Source organism: Molothrus aeneus, chromosome 8 (genome assembly GCF_037042795.1).
Source record: "Molothrus aeneus isolate 106 chromosome 8, BPBGC_Maene_1.0, whole genome shotgun sequence".
NCBI classification, from domain to species: domain Eukaryota; kingdom Metazoa; phylum Chordata; class Aves; order Passeriformes; family Icteridae; genus Molothrus; species Molothrus aeneus.
Window position 1 is genome coordinate 10681651 of NC_089653.1, and position 25222 is coordinate 10706872.

At 37.9% G+C, this 25222-nt stretch overlaps 1 protein-coding gene across 2 annotated transcripts in view; it reads left to right on the top strand.

The window, feature by feature from the left end:
* Window positions 1-1414: 1414 nt before the first annotated feature.
* The window catches only part of LRMDA (leucine rich melanocyte differentiation associated), a 610568-nt gene continuing 586760 nt past the window's right edge, over window positions 1415-25222 (top strand). For both annotated transcript variants that reach the window (XM_066555012.1, XM_066555013.1), the window contains exons 1-2: window positions 1415-1508; window positions 5385-5485. In XM_066555012.1, the coding sequence (XP_066411109.1) occupies window positions 1479-1508; window positions 5385-5485 (131 nt within the window). In that variant the 5' untranslated portion in view covers window positions 1415-1478. The remainder of the gene's footprint in view (window positions 1509-5384; window positions 5486-25222) is intronic.

The window sequence follows — 25222 nt, forward strand, 5'->3', positions numbered from 1 at the left end:
AGAGGTAGAGCAGCAAGTCCAGTATGGGTTTCTGCTGTGTTGCTGAATAAACTCAAGAAAATGGTTTGCAGTGAGGAATACATATCCTCTTGAAACTTATTTCCCCTCACAGCATGTGCCTCCACTTTCAGCAAGAGTGAGTTATGCTATATTAGCAATAAAGGGGGAAAATGAGCCAGATTTTTAAAGGTGCTTAGGCAGCTGAAGAGGTAGGTAGATGACTAATAGGATTTAGGATCCAAGCTTGGGAAACCTTTAAAAGTCTCATATAAAATTCTTACAGAAAACAGCTCCTCTAGTCTGCCTGAACAGTGATAATCTACCATCATGGCGTTATTTTAATTAGTAAATTCTTGTGTCCTGGAAAGACTAATTTGACAGGGTTTTCTAATAATTCCAAAGTATTCCTGGTTTCCACACAAACTGTTCTATGTTCTAGAAACAAAAAAAAAATATTGGTATGAGAATGTGGACCTTTCCTGGAGATAGCAGGAAATGGTTTTTTTTGTTTGTTTTTCTGTTTTTCTGCAGGCGTTGCTTTACCAGTGACATACATCTCCTTAAAGGCAAGTTATGCTTTATGCCTCAAATTAATGAGCTGCCTAGTAGGTGGAAAGTCAGTACAGATAATGTTCCGAGTTATCTAGTGCCTTATGGGAACTGAAATCCAAGGTGTGATCCCTCTGTCAATGTCACAGATTGGCAATTTCCATCACTTCTTCCCATGGCCTATCCCAGCACGTGAGGCTGCCCCGGCGCTGGGAAGGGCAGAGGAGCTGGGGGAGGGTCTGGAGCACAAGTCTTACGAGGAGCAGCTGAGGGAGTTGGGGTTGCTTAGCCCGAAAAGGCTTGGAGCGAGGGTGGGGGCAGCTTAAAGGAGGGTTTAGAAAGGTGCAGGCCGGTCCTTTCTCTCAGGCAGCTGCCGACAGGACGTACCTCTAGCTGGGCTAGGGGAGATTTAGGTTGGACATTAGGAAGAATTTCTTCATAGAAAAAGGGATTAAACATAAGGATGGGCTGCCCAGGGAGGTGGTGGAGTCATCGTCCCGAGAGGTGTTAAGAACACACTGAACGAGGAAACGCTGAACCACTTCATGCCTTGGTCTAGTTGGCGTGGTCCTAGGTTGCACTGGATGGTCTAAGAGGTCTTTTCCAACCGAGGTGATCCTGCGAGGCACGGCAGTCGCTGTGTGCCGCTTTGGGCTCGCATTCCAGGTAGGATGTCGCAGCGGGGCCCGGGGCGGCCTCCGGCAAAGATGACCGTGCCCGGGCACGCAGCCCTCGGGCCGCGCCAGCCTCCTGCTGCCACCCGCCCTGGGCCCGGCTGCGCCCTGGGCCCCGCCGCAGGAGGCGGCGGGAGCTCCGCGCTGCCGCCGCCCCCGGCCCGGCCGCGCTTCCGCCCGCGTCAGCTGACTCTGCCAGGCAGCGGCCCGGCCCGGCACCGAGCCCGCGGAGCCTCCGGCGCGGCCACGCGCAGCATGGCAGGGGCCGTGGTGAGCGGAGCACAGGTAGGTGTCCGCGGCCCGCAAGGCCGGCCGGCCGCGGCCCCACCTGCCGCGGGCAGCGCGTCCCGCCCCCAGCACTGGGAGCGGCTGCTCCCGCTCCGCGCCGGCTCCCGCCTCTCTGCCGGTGCCTCTCCCGGTCAGTGGGGGTGGCGGACGTGCACGGGGCCGGTTTAGTTTCCAGCCGCACCGCACCACGGGACGCCGCGCAGGTATCGCCTCCGTCGCCGCAGTGCTGTCCCGAGGCCGCCGAAGGGAAGGGCTGAGGAGTGGGGCCGGGGGTGCGCTCCCAGCGCCGGCGGATAACGGAGCGCCGGGCCGGGCAGCGCTGCGCTGCCGCTGCCGCTGACGTGCGGCGGGCGCGCCCCCGGGGCTCCCCTGCAGCGCGCTCCCAGCGGGATGCGCTCCGCCTCGGAACCGCGCTTGCTCTGTCCGGCTGGGGGGCCGAGGGAGCGAGCTGAAGGAGAAGCGAAATATGCTAAGTGTTTGTTGTTCCTCCTGAAACCGCTTATGTATGTTTCGGTTTGGTTAAAGAGAAGTTTGGAAATATAACACAGCCTGCTGACTTTTACCCAGCGCCTTGTATGGCTACTGAAAAAAATTCTTTGTGAAAGTTGATGACATTAGTGATGAACCTGTGACTAAAGTTAGAACTTTTTTTCTTCCCCCCCTAAGGAGAAGGAACCTTGTCTTATTTTTGAAAATGGTTTGCCGTTGAACCAGGGTCCTGCCCATCTAATTGCTTCTTTAATTTGGTCACTATTTCTGTGTGGAATTCGTGTAAATATGTGTGTGATATGAAGGCAATTAATTGGCTAATTTTGAAGCTGCTGCAGGAAACAGTTCCTGTGGTCTCTGTGTTGCGCCCTGGCACTGAGTGACCCGCTGCCTTCTTCCCTTGAGCATGCCTTGATCCCCTTAATTTGGCTACAGCATACAATCTTCTAACAGCATAGACTAAAATGTAATGCTCAGCTGACTGGAAATATTCTCCAGATATAGTTCCCTTCAATGGGAGAGAATATGCAGTATTGAGAGTTCATATGTGACCTTTTCGGTGACATTCCTTAATAAAGACGTTACTCTATGGGTTATTAAGATTACAGTATCATTGTAGAATGATCACAGAGACTAAATGGTGATACCCTCTGAAACTAAAGCAGAAGAGAGGTGCAACTGCTATTGATAGTTAACTTATGTTTTGAATATTTTGTAACAACATGTCTTTTTCATGAATTGCATAGTGTGTTGAAGAGTCTGCAAGAATATCTCAGGCCTCCATAGCCTATCTGATGCTGGCCTTTGTGGGAAACTGAACATTTTGGTGGGGTATTGAGTAGGCGACCAGAAATGACTGACTGTGACCAACCTTCACTATATCTGAGTCAGAGAATTAGGTCACGGAAACCTCTACATCCAGTTTTTAATGCTGTGTGATGGTCTGTGACTGGTATAGAAAAATCTAAGAAATCTGCTGTTACTGATGTGCCTTGCAGCCAAAGAGCTGGAGTCTTGGGAAAAGTATGCTTGCTCTCATCTCTCAGTGGTGATGTCTCTGGATATGTACTTGGGAACTCATAGTCATTTTGAGGGTATTTGAAGAGGAAGCAAAAGGAAGAATACTGAATTATATACATTTTATTGTTTCCCGAGTAAATGATTTTGAAGTGGAACAATAAAAACGAAGAAATATTCTCATGTCTTCTGTCCACTGACATCTCGTTTTATACTAGCATTGTACTATGAGTGTGCTGAAGTGGACTCTGTGGAAGTAAAATCCCTTTACAAGGCCTCAGCATTGAGAGGCCGTGATAACAATATGTCATCTGCAAATATGCCTGTGAATAATCTGTTTGTACCAGTTGTATAAATATATTTGCATATTATAACTGTTCAAAGGCTGAACCTTTGAAACATTTTATGTATTTTGTCTCCTGTGTGCTCTAAACGACATTTGTATGAATCTTTTTCTTCAATTTATATTCTCGTGGATAGGGCTTTGATGGCCAGGTAAGTTTCTGAAGCAGTGTGTAGTAGGCCAGAGTCCCCTGCTCCTTCTCAGCCGCTCCTCCCTGGGTGAAAAGCCAAGTGAGGGTCTGTGCTTTCACTGTGTTTGTGGCTCCTCAAGACATTCTTGTCCTCCCAGTGTTAATAGGCATCATATTTTAGTCATTTCTGTTTCAATGTGTTGCACTGAACTAAATGCTTAATCCAAAGGATTAAGCTGTTAATGTGATGTGTTTCAAAGGGTTTGCAAGCATTAATTTAAAGAAATCTGCAATTCAGTGAAGAATGATGCAGTTCTTTTATGCATACCTTTGTGTATGTTGTAAAACACGTTGTGATTATCTTAGACGTAAACTGGAGGAAAACCCCAACATCCTTAATTCAATAAATTCTGTAAAGCATTTTCTGCTATATAGAAACCATTAGGATGCCAACTACCCAAAACAGTTCCTTTCCCTTTTGTTCTTGTATTTGCTCAAGTTGTGTGTATGTCTGGTACCAGAATATATTTCGAGAGCAGGTCTGATTTAACAAGGGGAAGAAGTTGTTAAACTGAGCTTCAAGCTACCTGTTTTCTGCTCATAAAAATTATTTCACTGTTGTCAGCTTTATCTGTTGAAGTTATTGAACAAAATGAATTAAATGGAATGCCATATAGTATTATCAGATGCAATAATTTTTAGAGCGTAGGAGATCAGGATGACTTGCAGAAGTACATACTGTCAGTCTGCTTTGCAGAGGAGTCTCTGTTTTAACAGAAGGTGGAATACTATCAAAACAACTTTGATGGATTTTTTTGCATATTTTTCATCCAATGTATTTTAGACTAGTGGAATATGGTATTGAAATTGACTTTATAATTAAACAAGTGGATAATAACAGTGTTGTATAGATAGTGGTCTAACATGGTGCTTAACTTGCTAGTTGGTCATTAAGGGAAACTCAGATTTCTGCAGCACAAAATCTGAAATGTCAGTATTTTGAACACAGTAAGGATGAGCCAATATAGATGTATAGAATTCTTGACAATAGTTTTGAAAAGCTTTGTGGGATTTCTTTGAAGAAATCAAACCAATGAGTTCTAAAGCAGTACAGCAGAAATAATAGAAAAAGTTTAGCTGCTTTACGTTTTGTGTTCTTCTAGAAATATTGTCACTCACTTCATCCCGACTAAAAACAAATAAAACCAAACAGAATCTAAGTAGACTGGTTTTGTGCTACCACTAATTCTTCCTGTGTTTGCTGAAGATGGGTTAGATGGGCTGGTATGAGAAAGAGTACACATATGTGAAGGTAATGAGAAGCCAGAAATATTTAAGACTTCCGTGACTGTCTGAAAAGAAGCTGCATGCTTCATTTTCATGGTCATGGGCAGCTCTCTTGCTCTATCCCTAGTGTGTTACTGGGAGTAATAATCTTCTCAAGGAATGGTTAGAATGGATTGACCGTACACTGCTGAGGTATTTCTGCACCTAAATTTAGAAAACAACCTTTGTTTGTTGTATATGAAGGGCTAAACTGGAAGATCCTTTGGATGGTTTCTGATCCTTCAAACAAATTTCTTCTGGAGCATGTCAGAATGGTAATGTGATCAAAGTATATTAACAGTGAAATAGAAGAAATGTGATACATTTAATTGAAGTATTTTTACCTGGAAGGAGACAAAACATACATAAAGACTATGGATGTAATAAATATTAAGTAGATGGTATCAATAGAAAAATGAGTTTGTGTGATAGATTTTATAGCTGTAAAACTTATGTAGTTTAAAGCTGTATTGCCAATTCATTGCACGTTATCATTTATCAATGACACAGAATCTGGACAGGGAACTAAATCTACTCATGAAATGTTTCCTTGTTGCTTCTTTCTCAGGTGTCCTACATTAGTCAGGACTGTGAAGAAATTCCAGAATTCCTAGGAAGAAAATATGGACATATGGCAAAAAGGCTAGATCTTAGCTTCAACTTGCTAAGGTATGTGGCAATATATAGTTTTTCAAGTGCAATGTGGAATTCCAACTCCTAAAATAGACTGGGGTTTTTTTCAAAGTAGAGAAAGGTATATTGGGTATATTTAAATGTTATCAAATGGATGACACTGTTTTATAGGTAATGTTTGTCTCCTTTTCTCCCACACTTGGAGCACAAATAACCAGGTAAGTCTGGAAAACTAATATGTTTTAACATAAACGATGCCCATTGAGAAGCTTATGCTTTGTTCTCTACTTAAATTGGAAAATAAACGTCGAAGAAGTGAAGAATGGGATCAAAAGTGAATTTTCCTTAACCAAAACACAAGTAAGTATGTGTTTCTCTCCCTTTCTAAAAATTTTATTTATGGATTTCTGGTTATTACTATAAATGCTTTATGATGCTCTTTTCCCAGATGATGTTTTTTGTTCTATGATCTTATTTTTGTGCATCTGTGTAGTTAAGTGCTAAAGCTAAGCACAGTTAGAATTTGTAATTCCTTTTAAGTATTTTAATATTTGGATTGGTTTAGGATTCTGTAGTATTGCTGTAAGCTCCTACGGCATCCCATTTCATTTAATCCTTATAAGAGAGCCTGCTGAGGTTCAGCAGAGTATATTTCAGGTTGAAAAATGTGGGCAAGTAAATAGAAAGAATTTGAGTGCAATTGTCTGTTTAATAAAAAAATAGGTTTGTGGAGGTAGGGTTGAACTCAACTCATTTTCCTTTTATTTTATTGGGGGTAAGGTCACAGTCTGCTTGTGAGGAGTAACACTAAAAGTAGTGTGCTGGTGCCTTGTTTTCCTAGAAGAAACAACTGTTGATTTTAACTTACTTAACACGCATAAACATTCTTCTGAGCCTCTGTCAACTCTGAAAGACTGAATCATACGTGTAAGAGGTAGCTGAGCAAAGGAGACAATAAATCTGTGGATTGTTGTTGTCTTATACCATGACTGTACTGTTGGATATTGTAATCAGAAAAGAGAATTTTGCTGTGGGATGGGATGAAACGGTAATTTTTTTTTTTTTGTCATGAAGGTAATTCAAGGGTCTGTATGTGTGTTAAGATTTAACATGCTGGCAAGACTGCTCTGTCTTTACATTTCTGGGAAAAAAAGGTGTTTGTCTCTTTCAGTTAATGCATGATTTGAAGAACAGTTCTCTGAATTTATTTCATTTCATAAAGTAAAATAATAACATTAAATTTGGATGTAAAGTACCACTTCAAAACTCTGATCATATTTTCATAGAGAGCACAATTGGTGATGTATTTCTAAAATCTGTGTTTTCTTTCCTTCTTTTCTTCTCTATCCAGAACTACTTGGCTTGTTTTTCAGAAGGGATATAATTTGGTTTTATTGAGGTTTGGGGAAGAACAATCAGCTTGTGATGTAGGTGAAGTTGTAGTTGTAAATCCATAAAAGTATTTTAAGACCAGAAATCAGATTTGGGAAAGGTGAGAAGTGGATTTTTTTTTTCATTTGGGAAGGTAATACTAAATGGGATGAGAGCAGTAAGGTTTTTAATTTTGAGTAGTGCTTAGGTTTATTAAGCGCATAGAAACTAAGAGTGAAGTATTTATGGTACAGTAGCTGTGAAGTATTTATGGTACAGTAGCTGTTCACACTGGTCTGCATTCGTATATCAGCCGTGTACCTGCATATTATTGAGAAAGTCAGAAAAGATACTGAATAAATGCCATAACCTAAATGAATGTGAATATAGAGTAATGTCTTGGGCAGCTGTTGAAGCAAGCATAAGCAGTGACATCTTTAAACAGGTGTTATTACTTAAAAATCTAACAATGTTGTAGTATAGTGACGAGCTTTATGATTTTTAGCAGTAAATGCTTAATATGGAGAGTTTATCATGCTGTTTTCAGTGGGGAAACAATACCTACAATTAATGTTGATTTAGAAAGGAGTTTGATTTTTTTAGTATAACTTACTGTCTCTTGTTGTCCCTTGGTAAAGGTGCGAGTTGAATGAAGAAGACCAAGGGTGACTAAATATAGGAAAAGATCAAGAGAATACTGTGTTTTGCTAGCATTGTAGTTATTTGCAGTAAAGATGTTAGCTTTCATTATAATTTGATTTATTATTGGATGAGAGTTAATGTTTTTTTGAAAGGAAAAAAGAAAACCAAATGTTCTTACATATGATGGTTTTGTTACTCAGATTTCCCTAGTTATTTTCTTTTTGCCTGGGGTGTGTCCATATAACAGAGGAGGGGAGGGTTGTCAGTAGTTCTTTTGAACTGGTAGTTTAATACAGAGGAAAGTGTACATTTTTCACCATTTTTTTTCCAACTTCAGAATTCTTTCCAGGCTAGAGTCCCTTCCTCTTTCTTAAAATTTAGAGGCCATGTAGATTCTTAATTATCTTTGCATCAGATGTGGTATATCTAATATCAGCACTTGATACAAAATCACAAACGGTTGCTTTTGTGTCTTTCTTGTTTGCCTTTTTCCAAGAGCTAGTGTCTCTCCTGGGTTACTCTGAGCAGTACATGGATCCCGCTCTTTCTTCTGGCAGTCAAAGTGACTCTTACCAGTCGCAGTGGTTACACATCTCCCCTTTTCCCTGGGAGGGAAAGGAAAGAAAGAGGTGAAAGGTACAAGGGAACTTAAATGGGAATTTTGGGAAAGAGGAGGAGTAACAGCAATTTGCTGTGTGTGAGGCAAAGTGAAAAATGTGTGTGTGCTTAATTGGCAGGATGTGGTGCCACTGGATTGCCTCCTGCTTATGTCTCTGGCTGGTGGAAATTCTTCAATCCCAGACGACTGTAGTCCACTTGTGACTTATTTCTTCTCATGCTGTTTTCATTACAGTGATTTTGTTTGAATACTTTCTAATATCTTTTTTTTCCTTTTGGGGCCAAGAGGGGTTTGTGAAGAAGATGGAGCCAAAATCTTGTCAAATGCACAGCAAAAGAACAAGAGGCTGTTGTCACAGCTGCAGCAAGGGAATTTCCAGCCACCTCAGGGAAGGTTGAGTGGAAGAGGTGCCTAGAGAGGCTCTGGAATCTCCACCCTGGGTGGTATTTAAAATGTGACTGGACAAACTCCAAGCAACCTGATCTAAATTTTGAAATCCCCCTTTTCTGAGCAGGGAATTGGACTAGATGATCTCTAGATGCTCCTTCCAACCTAAATTATGCTGTGATTCTGCAGCTTTATTGGTGTGGTATGGCCTGAATTGTAGCAGCTCTTTTGATTTCATAGTGATTTTCATCTATTTTAGAAATGAACTATTTACGCTGTGTATTTTCAAAAAGGCATGTTTCAGCAGCAGAGATATTTTGCTTCGGAAATCTGCTCCTGAACCTCTCATGGCAACTATATTTGATAGCCTTCCCTAGTAACAGGGTCCTTTCATAATAGGTGGAAAACATTTCCCAGTTCTCATTTTGTAAAGACATAGAGCATGGGAAGAGGAGACACTGATGTGTGAGGGTTAGTGTTACCTGGAGACTTTGTAAAGGATTTCAAGGTGGAACGAAAAGCTATTTTTGATCGTGGAAAATTAAAGATTTCACTAAAACAAAACAAGATAAGTAGTAATCACTACTACTGGTGAAGGAAAGAAAGTAAGTGTGTAAGAAGGATGTAGTAGAGGTAGGGAGTAGAGATTTGATGAAATACAAAGATTTTAGTTTAGATGCATCTTGCATCTTTCTGGGAAGAAAAAAAAAAACCCAAACAACCCACAACTTGTTCAAAGCTTTTTTTCACTTGTCTTAGATGATTGTGTTCAATTTTTTTCCTTTCACATTGAAGGCTAAATGCACTCGAGTGCTTGAATAACAGATGTCAGTGGTTTTGTACAAACAGGTGCCATGCTTTTATAAATAACATCTACAGTTCAATTCACTGAGAAGTCCATCTTGTGATTTTGTCCTCAGTAGTTTTAAACATGTGAGTTGTTTTCCTTTTTCTTACAGAGATTTCTTCTTGGTCTAAGCTATGAGGTGAAAGGGAGAGCGAATCTTTAATCTTGGCCAATGAGGAAGGATTAATCCAATAATTGTCCTCATAGAGATACAAATATCTCTTCCTTCTCTCTAGGGTGCAGATTATTTCTGCTAGGAGCCTGAATAATTTGCACAGTAGGTGCTTGTGCATAATTTTCACTGTCTGGTGAAAAAGGTGCATATATGAAAACATTCCCTTGAACTTCAGTCCTAGTCTGGAATGTTCCTCCCTGACTTTTGTGAGGCTGAGGCTTTGTAATATCTTCTCTGTGGACTAGCTATTTTTCTTTCTCTCTTCTGCCTCCTGTTTTTAGCCTGGGGTAATATGCAAGTGGCAGCCTGAAAATGGGCTTCAGTTTTTACAGGGCATGTTCCTCTTTGTAAGTTGAGCATGTGAAAGAAAGGCTTTTTTTTTTTTAACCACCTTCCCGGTCTGTGCAGCAATAAGACATGCAGAACAGGAAGATGAACAACAAAAGAGAGATGGAAATAAAAGCCAGAATTCAAAACAAAGCATGACATATTTTTAAAGCCTTTAGACTCATCTTTATAGCGCTTTAAAATGTTGAAGGAAATGCACTATTGTTAAAACTTTTTGATGGTTTTATTTATAAGGTAGAAAAATATTTTCACCATAATTGGGTAACTCTTAATCGTAGCAATTGCATATTTATCAGTATGAGGGGCTGTTATTAATGTAGCTGTCATGCACAAACACATTTCTGCATTAAATCCATTTAGTATGTGCATTATTCGGTCTAGAATGTCACCAGGACATCAAAGCCCCCTTAGGCATAAGAGCACAGTGCCCTGCTGTGGCTGCAGAAAGGGCTTGATCAATAAATGTAACATGTTAATGCAGAGCAAATAGAATAAAAGATTTCTTTGACAAGACATGAAAAATCACCTTGTGGCAGCTGGCATGGTGATGCCATTTCAGCGGAGACACTAGCAAAGTTGATCTGACAAGTAAAGAGGAGAGATGATGGTTATAAGGTGCTTTTGTTTCAAACTTCTTTCTTGACCTGTCAGGTTTTGAAGGAGCCTGAATGGCCCTTTTTTGTCATGTGAAAATTGTAGTCTTAGGCAGTTATGAAGCAGTTATCTCTTCTCAAATTGTGAATGCTGCTGTTTAATTGATTCACTTAGCATTTGAAACTGTCACGCATTAATAATTGCTAAATCCTGTAGATACTGCTCCAGTGTGTCATGCTTAAATGTGTAGTTATCAGAAAATTAATATCCTTAATGAACTGATGCTTTCAAACTAGCATTGCATGAAGTCTCTTTTGCCCTTTCATTTGCTGAAGGTATATCAGCCAGTTTTCAGAGACACCCCTCCTGACAGTTGTGTGGTTTTATTTATTTATTTTTTTGATGCCCAACAAATGCCAGCTTTGCTTTGGGTACATAGTGTGCTCAATGACAATAAATATAGTAATTATGCTGGAGTTGGTAATTAACATAATTATAGTCAATTACGACAAATACAGTGCAGAGCTAAATGAATGAGGGTGAGAAATTAGCAAGCTAATTGATTTACCTTACGTGCTGCTTTTTCCTGCAACTAGCAGTTGCAGATTTTCTGCAGGAAAGAGTGTTTACAAATAGCTGATTGTGTTTTGAAATGATTGTGTCTTGTGGCTCTCACTGCTGTTTCCTCTACACTGAGGTGAAGAGGATTGAAATATGGGGTAGTGGTTACAAGGAGAAAGGAGCTGCTTGGTCCTCACTGAATGCTTTGAAGGAAGATGTATGTACTTACTTTAATTTTAGATGCTTCTTCCCGTATTGAAAGGAGAAAAGCCTATGTGATCCTTTACAAAAGATATTGATTGAGAAATTTTGGACATATATTTTAATCCCCTTAGATGTTGCCTGAATTATCTAAGAAACATTTATCTATCTGTCTGTTCATGTCGGAGATCTGCAGAGCACTGGATAGCTGAAGGAAGAATTGTTCAAGGGATCTAAGTGTGTTGAAACAGTATGCCCTTGTTCAACCATCAGTTTCAATAATTTAAACCACTGGACCAGTAGGGATGCATAATATCATAACATTTGTGCACATTATAATTGCCTGTTTTGTTTCAAGATGATTTATAGTATCTTGTCTGAAATAAGTGTATTGGAGCTATGGAGTTAATCTGTTTCACTCTCCTTGTTTTTTTCTTTTCTTTCAAGCATGACGACACTTTACTATGTGGAAGGAGAATGTATATGTTTAAAAAAATCTTATTGAAGATTTTGTATTGCTCTTTTAAGAAAAATGTTGAGTAGTATTTGAGATTTCTTTCTTTAAGAAAACAATAATTTACATATGTTTGTAAATTTTATTCTGGATATTGTTTACGGTTTGAAGGTAAATGGAATTGTATAGAGAGACTTCAGCAAAGAGATAATGTTTTCCATGGCTAAGCAATCTGAAATTTATAAATTCTTGGTAATTTTTCTTCTATTGCAGTAAATGTATCAAGTTCAAATTAGTAGGTGTGTAGTTTGAGGTGGATACTCAAAGTTTACCCTTAAAGGCATGTCCTACAATAAGCACAAGGTACTCTTTTTTAAATAATGTTGAAATGTTATGGGTGTTTAAAAATACTTGTACAGTAACACTGCTAAGAATGGTCAGTCTTTAGAAGCAATTCAGCTCCTAGAATAATTTTGCTGAATTAAATATTTATACATGAGGAATCATTGCAATTATTTACAGATATAATAATCTTTCTGTTGAAGTCTTACATGTTTGTTAATCATTGTGGACTACCTTATGTGTAATTATCTTTCTACTGAAAGAACTTGTTGTATTAGATGGACTGAAGACAAGTATGTTGATGGATTCTTTCTACGTGGGTAATAACCTAGGGAGTTATGTAAGAGAAAGTTTTATAGATGTATAACTATTGGAAAACTAGAAGGAAAGCATTACCAGTAACAAAAACAATTACGAAATTCAGCTATTAACTCTGCTTTGGGCAGTTGATAGACATCAAAGCTAAATCTACTCCTTGCTCTTTTCTTCCCTTCCTTTTCCCTCCCACCATGCCACCCCTTTTTAAAAAGTGGCATTTCAACAGGAACCAGGTGTGATCTGGCTTTTTTCCCCCACCTTAAATCTTTGGAAATACTAAAACTATTAAGATACCTTATCTGGCATGCAACAGCCATGCCTGTATTCTGTTGTTTGTCAACTTTAAATACGATTATAGAATATTTGCCACTACAAAGCATTATCTCTGTGTGTTTTTCTGACTTGTATATTTTCCTGCTATGTCTTAATTCTGGTCATTGGTTTATTGTTGATATGAAGGGGGCCAGTCAATGACTGTTAAAAATACCAAATCAATGGGTTATAGTATGCACTTAAACATCTCACTGATTTCAGCATACTATACCATGGATGTGAGCTGTATTTTTTAATGAAAAAGTTATTTTTCCAAACTCAGTAATATGTAAATAATAGGTACTATAAATTGTTGTATTTCAGTATGGGTGGCTGTTATCTTCTTCAGTCCCAGCAGCCTCTCTTTTTGTCCATTGATCCTTGCTTGACTTTTTATGGCCACATAGTCACTAACAGACTGTGAAAACACTGTTGTATATATACCTCTGACCCCCCGTGCTGGCCATTATCCATTGATTTACAGTACCTGACAGATCAGAACACAGGATTGTTTTCTGTTCTGCTTTCCTCAGGAAGGCTTAACATTGTGGAAGGAGTTGTCTTCAGGGTGAATCATGTGGTAGAATTGGGCAAAAACTTCTTACCTGAACTATTGGCTTAGGGGATGGTGTAGGTTCATATTGTGTACCAGAGAATTCTTGAGAGGATTGCTAGAGCTTGAAATCTGGTAAAAAAATTAAACAGCACAATTTGACATTAAGTAAAATACGTTTGTGAGCTTTGATTGTTACATCCTTAATTATAGCTGGTGAATATTGCTATTCTGGTTGGTGAAAGTTCTGTTTTTGGGGAAATCCATGTCAAAAGGTCTGTTGCAATTATGAATAAAGATGAAATCTGTACTTCTGAACACAGATGAGTGACAAACTGGGACTTGAACAGAGACAGGGTTTCAGATTAAACATCCATTGACTCAAGGCTGTTGGTACATCGACTGTGGCAGAGCATTTCCCAGTGAACTGGTGTTTGCATCACATAATTTTCTTTGTGTTTCAGTGTGTAGGGAGTGAACTGCTTTTTCTTGATCCAAGATTGAAGTTGGATTTTGAAGTGATGTTGGATGCTAAATCTACACAATCTGCAGTTGTTCTTTGGGTACCAAGAGCACTTAATTCACTGGCACAGTCAATCTAACTCCTCTTGTGAAAACCAGTCTTAAACTAAAATCAGTTTTTGTGTTGAATTCTGTTCTGAACAATAGGAATCTATGTTAGATTGAGAGAATATTAGTTAATAAATGGAAGACTATCACAGTCTATGGAAAGTATTGGCATTTGGAAGAGAAATAGTTTGATGCACTTGTTTTAGCTTTCAAAGAATGGCAGTAGATTGAAAATAATATCTTGGTGATTGCTCCTGCATAGTCCATGATTATCTGGATTTTAAGACTGAGAGGTACTTTTTTTCAAGAGCATTGGGGGTTAAAGAAAAGGGCATGATAAAGAGCATTTGTTAAATACAGTAATCAGATGGATCATTATTTCTTTCTGACTTCCTTAATCTCTCTCACTCTAAAACAGTATTTCCTCATCATTGCTGTTGTGAAACAAGAGTGAAGGACTGCAGAAATAACTGTTGTCTGAGGACAAGGAGCTTGGCTGAAGGGAAGAACCTGCATTAACCCTGGAATTATTGCCTCTATCTTTTCCTCTCTATTTTGTTGAAAGGTATCATCTTCTCACCTTAATGCAATATAAAGGATTCTCAGCATATAGTTGCAGATGTGAAGAACTTGACTAGCTTTGCTGATTCCAATCACTAAGGAGGGCCTCAGTCCTCCAGTGTTCAACAAACCTGCTGGTGGTCATGGTACAAAAAGCTACTTGGCATTTGGCAGGAAAATACTTATGGAGCTTCTGCTTATGCATCACTTGTTTGTTTAGGTGGTCTTGCATGGTTTGTGCCACTTTTGAGATCTTGCATTTTACATAAATCATCTTTACATAAATTGTCCTGGAGATGATTTTTCAGATGAAAAAGACCATCCTCAAACCCTTCTCTCATGCAAGCGTGAAGAGTGAGGAGCATGGAAGTGCAAAAGGGCCATGTATTTTTCTCAGCCTCTGGATTCAGCATGTCAAACCAGACATGCTATACAGTAATTATACTGTCTTTAGGGTCCTGGTTAATGCAGTGTTATAGCTCATTTGCGGGCTTTATCCATGAACTCATGCTTGCAATTATGTGACATTTTATAATTTTTATTTATATTTTTTTGTTTCCTCTGGTCTTCCCTTTTGATGCTGCTTACCTGAGTGAGTTGCTCACTGGTAGAGCAGGAAGATTATTTCCTTTCTTAATACTTTATTCTGCCTTTTTAATTTAATTTGCCTGCTGAGTTTATAAATGGAAGTGGTGAATGTTGTTTGTGTAATACAGCCATTAGCATTGCTCATGTTTGTAGGAAGCCTTGCTATGGTGAGAGACAACAGTGGTAGAAATACATTTTAAAAGAACACAAGTAAGAGTTCTAATGTTAGGGGGTAGTTTAGTTGGTCCAAAAGTCGGGGAGGTTGATAGACTCTTTCAGATTGGGCCCATAGTTCTCTTCAGGTGCTTAAGTGTCTGTTTTTCCTGTGCAGTTGGTATATGAGCTCTATTGGCAGATAGTAATAATTGGATGTATGCACAAGGCCAGCTCATTTTTTTTCATAGAAAGCATAGTGTGTGTTGGCTGCTGCTGACAGCTTACTGGCATTTAATGCACACACAGAGACACACACACACCCCCACACAAAAAATAGCATCTTATAAATAAAGATCTTTAGGATGTATGCATATTTCTTTATATATAAGTATGGTATATGTATTACATGTATATCAATTATATTTTTAATCTGTATAATCTATATAAACTTGAGGGTGATGCTCAAGTATTTTTCTACTTTGATTCAGGACTTGTGGTAGGACTTTGTCAATGATAACCTTTTCACTTATAACCTTGAAGGGAGGAACACATTACTTAGAGGTTGCTTGCAGAAAACATTCAGTATCTTGAGCATAAAATCTCTTCAAGTGCAAGGAAATGCAGCAGAGTTGTCCTTGAACCATTTGAGATTTGTAAGGTCCAAGACTTGCTGAAGTGCAATGACTCTTCAAGGCCGTGTGGCCACAAAAGCACTGGATGAGGATGCTGTATTTTTGACTCTCAGGACTTTCAAGACATTTTAGTTGGAGAGATAAGAAAAACTTACCATAGTTGACCTAGTTACTTAAGTGATAAAGTGTAGTGGTTATTCTAAAGCACTCAAAGGCTGAAGGAAAAATGTTCTAGACAGGCCAAGGATTAACAGGATATTGAATATTCTTAAAGCTCTGCTTCAGGCATAGTTATGTTAAGATAATTTGACAGTCCAGTGTGTGAATGTTCAAATCACAGCTGCTCAAGGATCTGAACACTTTCTACCTATTATCTTGTATTTAATACACTCTGTATCTTGGACAGTGAGGTGCTTTGGAACAGCACAGAAACAGTCATATGTGAAGATGATTATACTGGAATTGCTGTGGGAAAAATGGTCAAGTACTATGTTTTCTAGGAATGGAAACTGAGTTACCTAAGCGAGAGGCAGTGTATGTGTCCAGTTTACTTTCTTCCCTCACTCTGTGCTGCCTTTTCTCCCCACTGCCTTGATCTTCTTAAATCAGCAGAAGGCTGCTGAGGGTGCTGCGGAGAGATTTGGGTGCAGGTGCAATGTGAGGTTCCTGCGTTCTTGCCAGTGGTCTCTCTCTTTTGTTCCCCGTGTTGCTCATAATGGCAGCCAGCTGTTAGCTCTGTTCATGTGCAGTATTGGTTCTAGTTCTGCCAGGTGCACAATTAGTAAATTGTCTGCCAGTCTAAGTGGGGAATGTCACAGGCCAGTTCAGTTTCTTTCACTGTCAATTCTTTGGCTTCCTTTAAGTAAGTCATATCAAATAGTCTGTTACTACCACTAATAAAAAGGCTTTTGAAATTTGGATGTACCTCTAATGAGACTCTATCTCAACCCATTTAACTTGAGCCACTTCTCTGGGACTGAATTATAGACTCTGCAACCAGAGGTGGTTTGAAACAAGAGGTTCACCTGCATTTAAATGATTGAGCAGAAGAAAAGAAGTTTCTAAAATTAAGGAGACTAATGCATTACTGTAGATTTTGTCTCTCTTCCTTGTAATTGGTCAATGAAGGAGGAAAGAACAAATGTCTCCATTGAACTAGAAGTGAATTGTGTGTTTTAGGATAGCATATGAAAGTCTAGGTTGCTGTAGTCCTAGTATTTTAAAACCTAGTGGAATGGTGAAGTCAGCTTTAAGGTAATCTTGTACTTTTTTTTTCCTCCTGTTTTCTTTCTGAGTGGGACCATAAATGCACTGGAAGCATTTAAGACAAGTGTGGGTAGAAATAGTAGTACTAGAAACGCATCAAGACAGCTATTAGTTGTAAAGTTGATATTTGTATTTACAGCGTAGCCTATTCCTATCTTATAATATGCAATGAATAAATAATTCCTATATTGTAGCAGATGCACCTTAGTAGGCAGATTAGCATCAGAAATGGTCAATAAGTTTCATTCTATACACAGAAGATCAAGTGTTTCAGGTTCTCTACCTTATATTCAATGCATTGGGATGTCATAATCTAAATCAGATTTTCTGTATGATTCCCTGGCTGTGTATTTCCATACAATTCTCATTCTTATGGGGAAAACAAAACTAGGGAAAAAGACTTCTGGACCCAAGTGAGTGGAGTGAAACCTTATTCACACCTGTCTTTTCCCTAGTAAAAAACCACAAGAAAGTCTGCAAAAAAGATAAGTAGGTACAAACTTATAATAAAGGTTTCTCTGTAAGTTCCTAATATCAAATATCTGAACTTAACCTCTGTGTCAAGAAATTTGCTCAATTAAAATATTTTCTTCTGCTTTTCAAACCACTTGCAGAAAATAATAGATATTTTCTTTGACTAGATTTTGTATGCTGAACACAAATAAGATTCTTGTTCAAATCTATCTCATTGACTGGGAATAACCTTATTCATATTATAGAGTGCATTCACATCAATGCATATTATGTAGAAAGCTAAGTATTACTTAGAGACCTGCACAGGACGGGCATTTCTCTGCAAAATTTTAAAATCTGTCCTTGTCTTTTGCTACAGAGCACTTTATGTATGTATGCATTTATTTATTTGATTAGTTATTTATGTTAAGGCCCTCATCTCTTAAAGTGAGCATTGGAATAGAAAGCAAATTGCTGTTGAAATTCCCTCTCTGGTGATTTCAGCTAATTCAACCACAACTAGTGTATCAAAAAGAGTAAACAATTCTCCCCCTCTTCACCACATAGATACTGACAAGGAAATGATCTTTGACCCTATGTAAAGCTTTACATGATAGACTCTTCAGATTCTCGTGTGAGCCATGCTAAGGCTCCATGTGCAAACTTGACAGTGCCTGTCTGTGCTTGACATTATAACTTTAGGATTTTATGTTATTTAAATATACTAAAATGTACCCTGTATCAAACTGCAGGTGCTGCTACACTTCTATTACAGCACAGTAACACTTGCCTCGTAAAAAATCTGAGGCTTGTGAAAGAGTTAAGCAAAGCAGCTAGAAATGGTTTTCAGCTTTTACTTTTCAGATACAACCTTTTAAGCATACCTACATTTACCTGCAATGGCAATCGTTTTGCATTTTAATGACAAATCAAGTATGCTAACTTGCATTTGAAACGAAAGTGCCTTAAATGTCTCTGGCTGTCAGAATGAGATGTTAGGAGCTTGATGAAAAGAGAACAAAGAAGACAAAGTATGAAGCCTAGATACAGAGCAAAATGAAATAAAACCTTGTATGGCCTGTCAGGGGTGTCAGTTGATATTCCTATCTAAAGCACATTATAGTATTACTTTGCAGCTCATAGCTTACTCATCTGTCTTTTTTAATTCATCACATTCTAGCCCACATCTTTTAAGTCCCATGTGTCAACAATGGAAGAAATCTGTTAATTGACAAATGAGTGTCACAAATGTGAATTGGTGCCTTTACATCAGAGGCAGGTAGTCTCTGTTGTTTTTTGTCGGCTCTATTATTGGCATAAGCCAGTGTAAGACATCTGTCTTTGCCAGAATGAGAGATGACAGCCAGAGAAGGGCTGTCATTGTTTTAGTGCATGTTCATTCTGCTGAGATACTGTATAAAGATAAAATGTCAGTTAAAAGAATATGAAAAACTATCGGGAGGAAGTCCTTAAATTACTTGGGAAGGGGATCTGGGAATTGGTGCCAGAATTGAAATCCGAACATTCCAGTTTGTATCTATCACATCAATTTAAAAATAATACTTTCTGAGTAACTGGGTCAGTTTATAAGGCATTTAGGAAAACGTTATGTTGTGTTGGCATAATTAGCTCATAAGATGGAAAGAAAAACATATCTTCACAGGATATGAGTTTATTACAAGTTCATTTTTCAAACATGTATAGAATTGTTTCAATAAAAATATGCTGTGTAGCATCTCTAGTGTTGATTTGCATCTGTTTTGAAATATTGAAATTGCTCCATTCCAATTTCTTTTTCTGTTATAGTTCTATTTTAGATTGATGAATAACATAATGAAATGAAAAGCATAGCCAGCTGCGAGTTGATGAGACAATTAATAGGAAGAAAATTATTAACATAGTTTCAGAGTGTCTAGAGGGTGTACAGTATATAAAAGTTACTCCCAAATCACTAAATCCCTTTATTGCAATAAATGACTTTTTAATCTTGGATAGCACAAAAGAGAGGAGGAAAATGTTTTAATGGAGGTGGTAGAAAGGGGGAATAGAATTAAAATGTCATAAAAGGCTGCCATTTTACTTTTGACTTTATATCGAAAGTCATAAGAAAGGCAGATTGGCACTTTTATCTTCAGCGGCTCGTACAATCAACCCTGTGCTGTACAGGACACTTGCTGGGTAGCCCCCTCCTTCCCAAATGATCTGTCACTTGGGTTCTAAATGACCTTGTCTGAACTTGAGGCATTTTGAGGGCTATGTTGACACAATCTGGTGAAGGATGAGCTCTAGATCTGTGGGCTGGCTGAGTGGAAGTTTCAAGATGGATGTTTCTGAACTGCAATTTATTAAAAGTCTTAATTTTAAAGTGACTTGGGTTTTGCATTTGAAATAGGGCTGTCAATAATAGCAAATCTGAGACATTCTGGATTATGATACTAGTTAATATAGGTAAAATTGTCATTCATAACTTTGTAGGATTTGTGGTTTTTTCATTTTTTTTTTAACTTGCTTCTAGCAATTAATTGAGTAGCAGAAAAAATATCAGACTGGCATTCTTTTTCCCTTTCCCACCATCTAATGTGGTGCTCTCACATTTTATTTGACTACCGTGTTTATCTCCAAGTGTCTTCTGTCTCTTTCACTTCAGTCCATAGTTAATGTCGATTGTAAGTTTAATTACTGATACCAGTTACAGAGTTTAATACTTCTAATAGGTGCTAGTAATTTTATGAGTCTTCAGTGTCTTAGGGTCTAAAAAGCTAAGAATAAGTAGCATGCAGCTTTCTTTTCTTTTAACTATTTGGATAGAAGTATTGTTGCTCTGTAAATAGATTTCCTATAAAAATAATACTAAGAGAGAAGGTTGTTTTTCTCTTGAAGGTCTACTTGGTTTTTTTTTTCATTAAAAAAGCTAGTATTTTCAAAGTTCTTTGGAATTAATTTTGCCAGACAATATTTTAAAATATTATAATCTATGAAAACCAAGAAGTGTTTGCTGCTTGTATTACAAAGGTTTGTGAGCCTTGGATCCCTGTAAGTTTGTAATAAAAGCTTCATTCTTTCATTTCCAGCCTTCCTTGGTTCTAAGCAGATGTTTAAATTTCCAGTCAAAAGCCATGCTGCTTGTATCTAAATTGCCAGGCATGTCTTCTCAGGCAGTTATTCATCATGTGCTTTAAAGTTCAGTTTCCTTTGAGAAGTGGAAAGACAACACTGGCTCCATTTTACAGATGGCAGAACTGAGTTGTGAGGAGGCCTTGTTCATTAACTATACATGACAAATATAATTATCAGCTCTTCATACCAGCTTGCATAAACCACTTCTGCGTGGGGGAACAAGAAATGGCTGACACCTGTCCACTTAGCAAATCAGAAATGATCCTAGAGATAGTTTATTCTCATGTGTTGCTTGTCTGCACTTTCTGTTACCTGATAATGGATACATGATACAGCAGGGACTAAAAGGAAAGATGTGTTATAGGCTTAGAAGAAATTCTTGTTTCCTTTTGGTTAAATGTATATAATTATAGATATAACAAAGGTAATGGCAAAAGAGATGTGGTCTAAGGCTGTATCTTCTATTGCTGATTTTATTTCTTCTATTTCTTCCTTTTCTAACTAAAATTAAGAGATGATTAGAAGGGTAAGTAGGAATACTGGATCCGGTCTCTCTAACAGAAAGAACTGAATTAATTTCATCATGAAAATTCATATGCTGGACATAGAGTCAGAGTTAGTTAAGTTACTGCCCTGTTTCATACCCAGTGCTTACAGGAAGGTGCCATGAAGCTTGTGGAATTCTGCTTTGGTAGCATGTATTTGTATGCCACAAATACAAGTATTGCCACAGTTAAGTTAGTTCTAGAAAGGGAAGATACAGGAATATGACGACAGAAACGTTGTACGTGTGTGTGCTCATACCCTCTGGGTGATTCCCCTTCTGACTGCCAGTTGTCTTACAGAATCTGAAACAGACAAAAGTTTATTGGGTAGTATTTAGAAACACGTCAGTGGCAATGGCTGGATCTCTGATTTCAATTATCACTTATGAAATTTAGGCAAATGTAGTGCATTTGTAGACCTGTTGAATGCACTTGACATCATGTTTAAAATATTTGAAACTGCTTTGTTTTTTGATATCATATGTTGACCACTTTCTTTTTCCTATTCACATCTGGTGCATGGCAGCAGGCATCCCATGTGACCTATAACAATTTTGGTTGTGCTAGTTTGAGTTTCTTTTTCTTCTTCAGATTCTATTTCAGCAGAAAAGAAGACAGTAGTCTGAGACTACAGTTACTTTAACGAAACACTGCTCTGAGATGTGCAATTCACCCTTTTCCCCCCACCTCCAGTACAATCAGTGTGTAAACAGCATTTTAAGCTTTATTCCTGTTGTTTGGCTTTAATTTCTCTTTGAAAATCCTTGGTCACTTGGGTGCTCTTAAAGCTATTTATTAAAAAAATTATCTATAGTCACTGTTTTTCTGCATCTGGGTGAGATTTTGGGTAGAATCTGATTATAAACCTTTTTTTGTTATATTAGCAGAGATTAATTTTTAAATCCCATGTACTGAGTTCTGCTGTGTTTTCTTTACAAACATTTTATATGCTATTATTTTAGACTAGTGAGGGATATTATTTAAAAAAAAAGTTTCTTTTTTCAAGTACTGCAATACTCCATGTGAGTGCTGCAAAACAGTTTTCTGATCTTGTACTCTTTCTATAGCCATCTTCCTCATATGTATTTATAAAATTTATATGCTGATGTTTGCAACTCTGAACTTGCCTTCTAACTATTGAAATAGTAACTGTTGAAGTAATTTGTTTGATAGTACTCAGGAGTACTAATCATCACACATTTTAGTTTGTGTTTTCCTGTTTTTGTGAAAATATTGCGAGCTTTTAAAGTTACATCCACATCTGCATACAGCTAATATAAATAGTAAAGCAGTCTTCAAATATGCATAGGCTACTTCTAGTAAGTTCATTGTCCATATCTTGATAGCTGCATAAACAAACCTGGGTAATTTTGTAAGAATAAATCTCCTTTAAAGCAAGATCTCTCTGCTGATACTAATTTTGCTTTGTTTTGATTTCTTATTTCTGAGAGTATATTTTTCAGTAGCATTCTCAATGGTGGTTAGCAGGTTCTTTTCCTGCCTAATATTTCCAAGCATCCTTTAGATTACTTCTTGTAAAGAATCTCAAAGTTGTTTTAAACTGAAATTATTACTAAAAAGCCCTGAGCATGTTATCTCTGAAATACAAGACACAGTAGCAGAACCTTTTGAATTGGGTGTTGGAAACATTCCTACTGGAAGAGGAAACAGATCTTGAGGGTGGAATTTCAGTAAAGTTGAATGTCGGCCTTCTGATGAAGTGTGTGAGGATGTTCAGCCTTACTGATGATTTGTCACTTCAGAATTTTTACAAGTGTCTTGGATGGTAAGTTTCAGGAATAGTTTCCTCTTATGCTTATTTGCATTGGATTTTGTTTTGGTTTTGGTGTAGGAATTGTCTATGATTCCTTAGAAATTCTCTGAGCCAAGCATGGACGCAGATTCATGGATGCATTCAGTAGTTGTATGGGATCTACCTAGTGGCTTCATGGTGTTATCAAAGTTACCATTTAAAAGGAGCAATGTTTACTATTCTGATTTAAGCTTGTCCAGTTTAAGCCTAAAACTCATAACTGATCACAAGTCACAAAAAATGCCTATGTAACTTTATTACATCCAGCCTGTATACGTAATCTATATTTATTTTCCTTTCATAGAGATATTTTTCTTAGTGGAGGATTCATTTAATGTGAGCCTAATGTTGTTTTTATTTTTCCTTGGATGCTTGAAAAATGAAACCTCAGGCCTGAGAAATTTCAACATATAAATTTCAATCATAAACTTAGAACAATCTTAAGTTTTTAATAGCTTGCAGAAATGTTTTTGCTTTTATATATTTCTTTAGTAGTTTGAGATTTCTTGATGTATAGGTTCTGTCCTCTGTCATCATTTCTAACAGGCTTTGCTGCTCCCACCAGAATTCTGGTTTACTGGAACTGTGCAGGATGGGTATTTCACTTGTTTGGTTTGATATGTTTTCATGATAGTGTATTGGTTTGCAAATATGGGGAGCTTCTGTGCTGCTTTACTTTACTAACCTTTCTGATTGCTCTGTACTCAGTTCTTCTCAAATCATTGCTGTGCTGCCTGACTGCTACCTTGGATGACCCAGTGATGGACAGTTGTGTTGGCTTCCACTTTATTTCCACAAATTCTTCAGTTCTGTGTGACTGCAAAAATCTTTCCTCTATTTCCAGGTATCTTATTTCGCATAATTATGTAGTGCCTTCCAAACATGTTTCTACAGCACCTAACTGTACTTTTGCCTTTTCTTGAAGTCAGTGGGACAGTTATTGCTTTCTGTACATCAGGGTGGAACTTCTTCACAAATATGTGTTGTTCTTTAATGTGTGTCTGTTGTAGGTGCTGCATCTCTTGTCTGCTTGCTGTGTCAGAAGAGTCATACTTGAAAACTAGGGAGGGAAAATTAACATGTTGCTATTCTCTCCTTGTAGGAGCTGATAGATCTAGTAAAATAATAAATATAATAAAAGTACAAAAGTGCATGTTATGATCATGAACTTTAAACTAGGAGGCTCAGGAATGATATTTTATATAAGCATACAAATGAGGTATATTTTATATATCTGCAGAGGAGAAAGGTAAATAGCATGGTATTTACTATAATTCATGAGCCCCATCAGAAATAAAATTCTTAAAGTGTATTCAACCTTATCCTTATGTTAAGGGCTTTTTTCTGTTTTCTTGTTGTTTCTTGTGAATGCTTCCTCAACAGTCATAGTCCTGTAAAGCGATTGCTGTGTAATAGAGATCATTGTGGAGAATTGTAATCAAAATAAAACCAAATTTTTATTTAGTGGACAAATAATTAGTTGACTAAGAAGAAGCGAAAAGCAGTACACAATCTCATAAAAGCCAAAAAAAAAGGGACAAAGATAAAGGAGATTGAATGCTTGTCTGTGTTAGTAAGGTGTGGCTTACTTTCAGATCATGGCTTGTGTCACACAGTGCTGTCCTTCTATTGAATGGTCTGAATGCCCTGGCATAGATGACGTTAATTCTTGTTCTAAATGTGAACAAGTATTAATTTACTTCACTGAAGAGGAAATAAGATAACAAAGGAAGTTCATGTTTGGAAAGAGTAGAAAGTTGATATTGATACTGACTTTGCATTTTGATAACCCTTTGTGATGCTTTCTCATTGCATGACTTCTACAGGAGGGTGCTACTGGGTTACATGAAGACAAATATCTTTGGAACAAAAAGACTCTTTTCTGTCAAAGCTGGAAGATGGTTTTGGCTCTTCTTTTTTATTATTATTGTTTTTAAATTGTTTTCTTCCTGCCCTCCTTCAGAGAAGTCCAAGAATACTGCTGGAACTGACAAAAGATGAAAATATGATTTATGCTGACATCATGTATTACACAAGCAAATCTGTTTTGTGAAAGACTGCTATGGTGTGGAAATAAAGAATCAGTGAATAGTTCTTGGAGGAGTATTGGTTCAGGCTTTTCTTGCTTCTATCACCACTGCCGCACCTCTACTTTTCCTTTTCTACTTTGTCTTTAGGGATCTTAATGTTGTTAAACGAATTTTCTTCAGTCCTTAAGCATAGCTGCTTCATGGGGGTTGATGTAATGCAAGAATAATCTCTGCTGTGAGACTAGAGGCCATACCCAGCTATAGCAGTGTTGATACTGATTTTCTGACTCCCACAACATTTCATTACAAATTCCATTT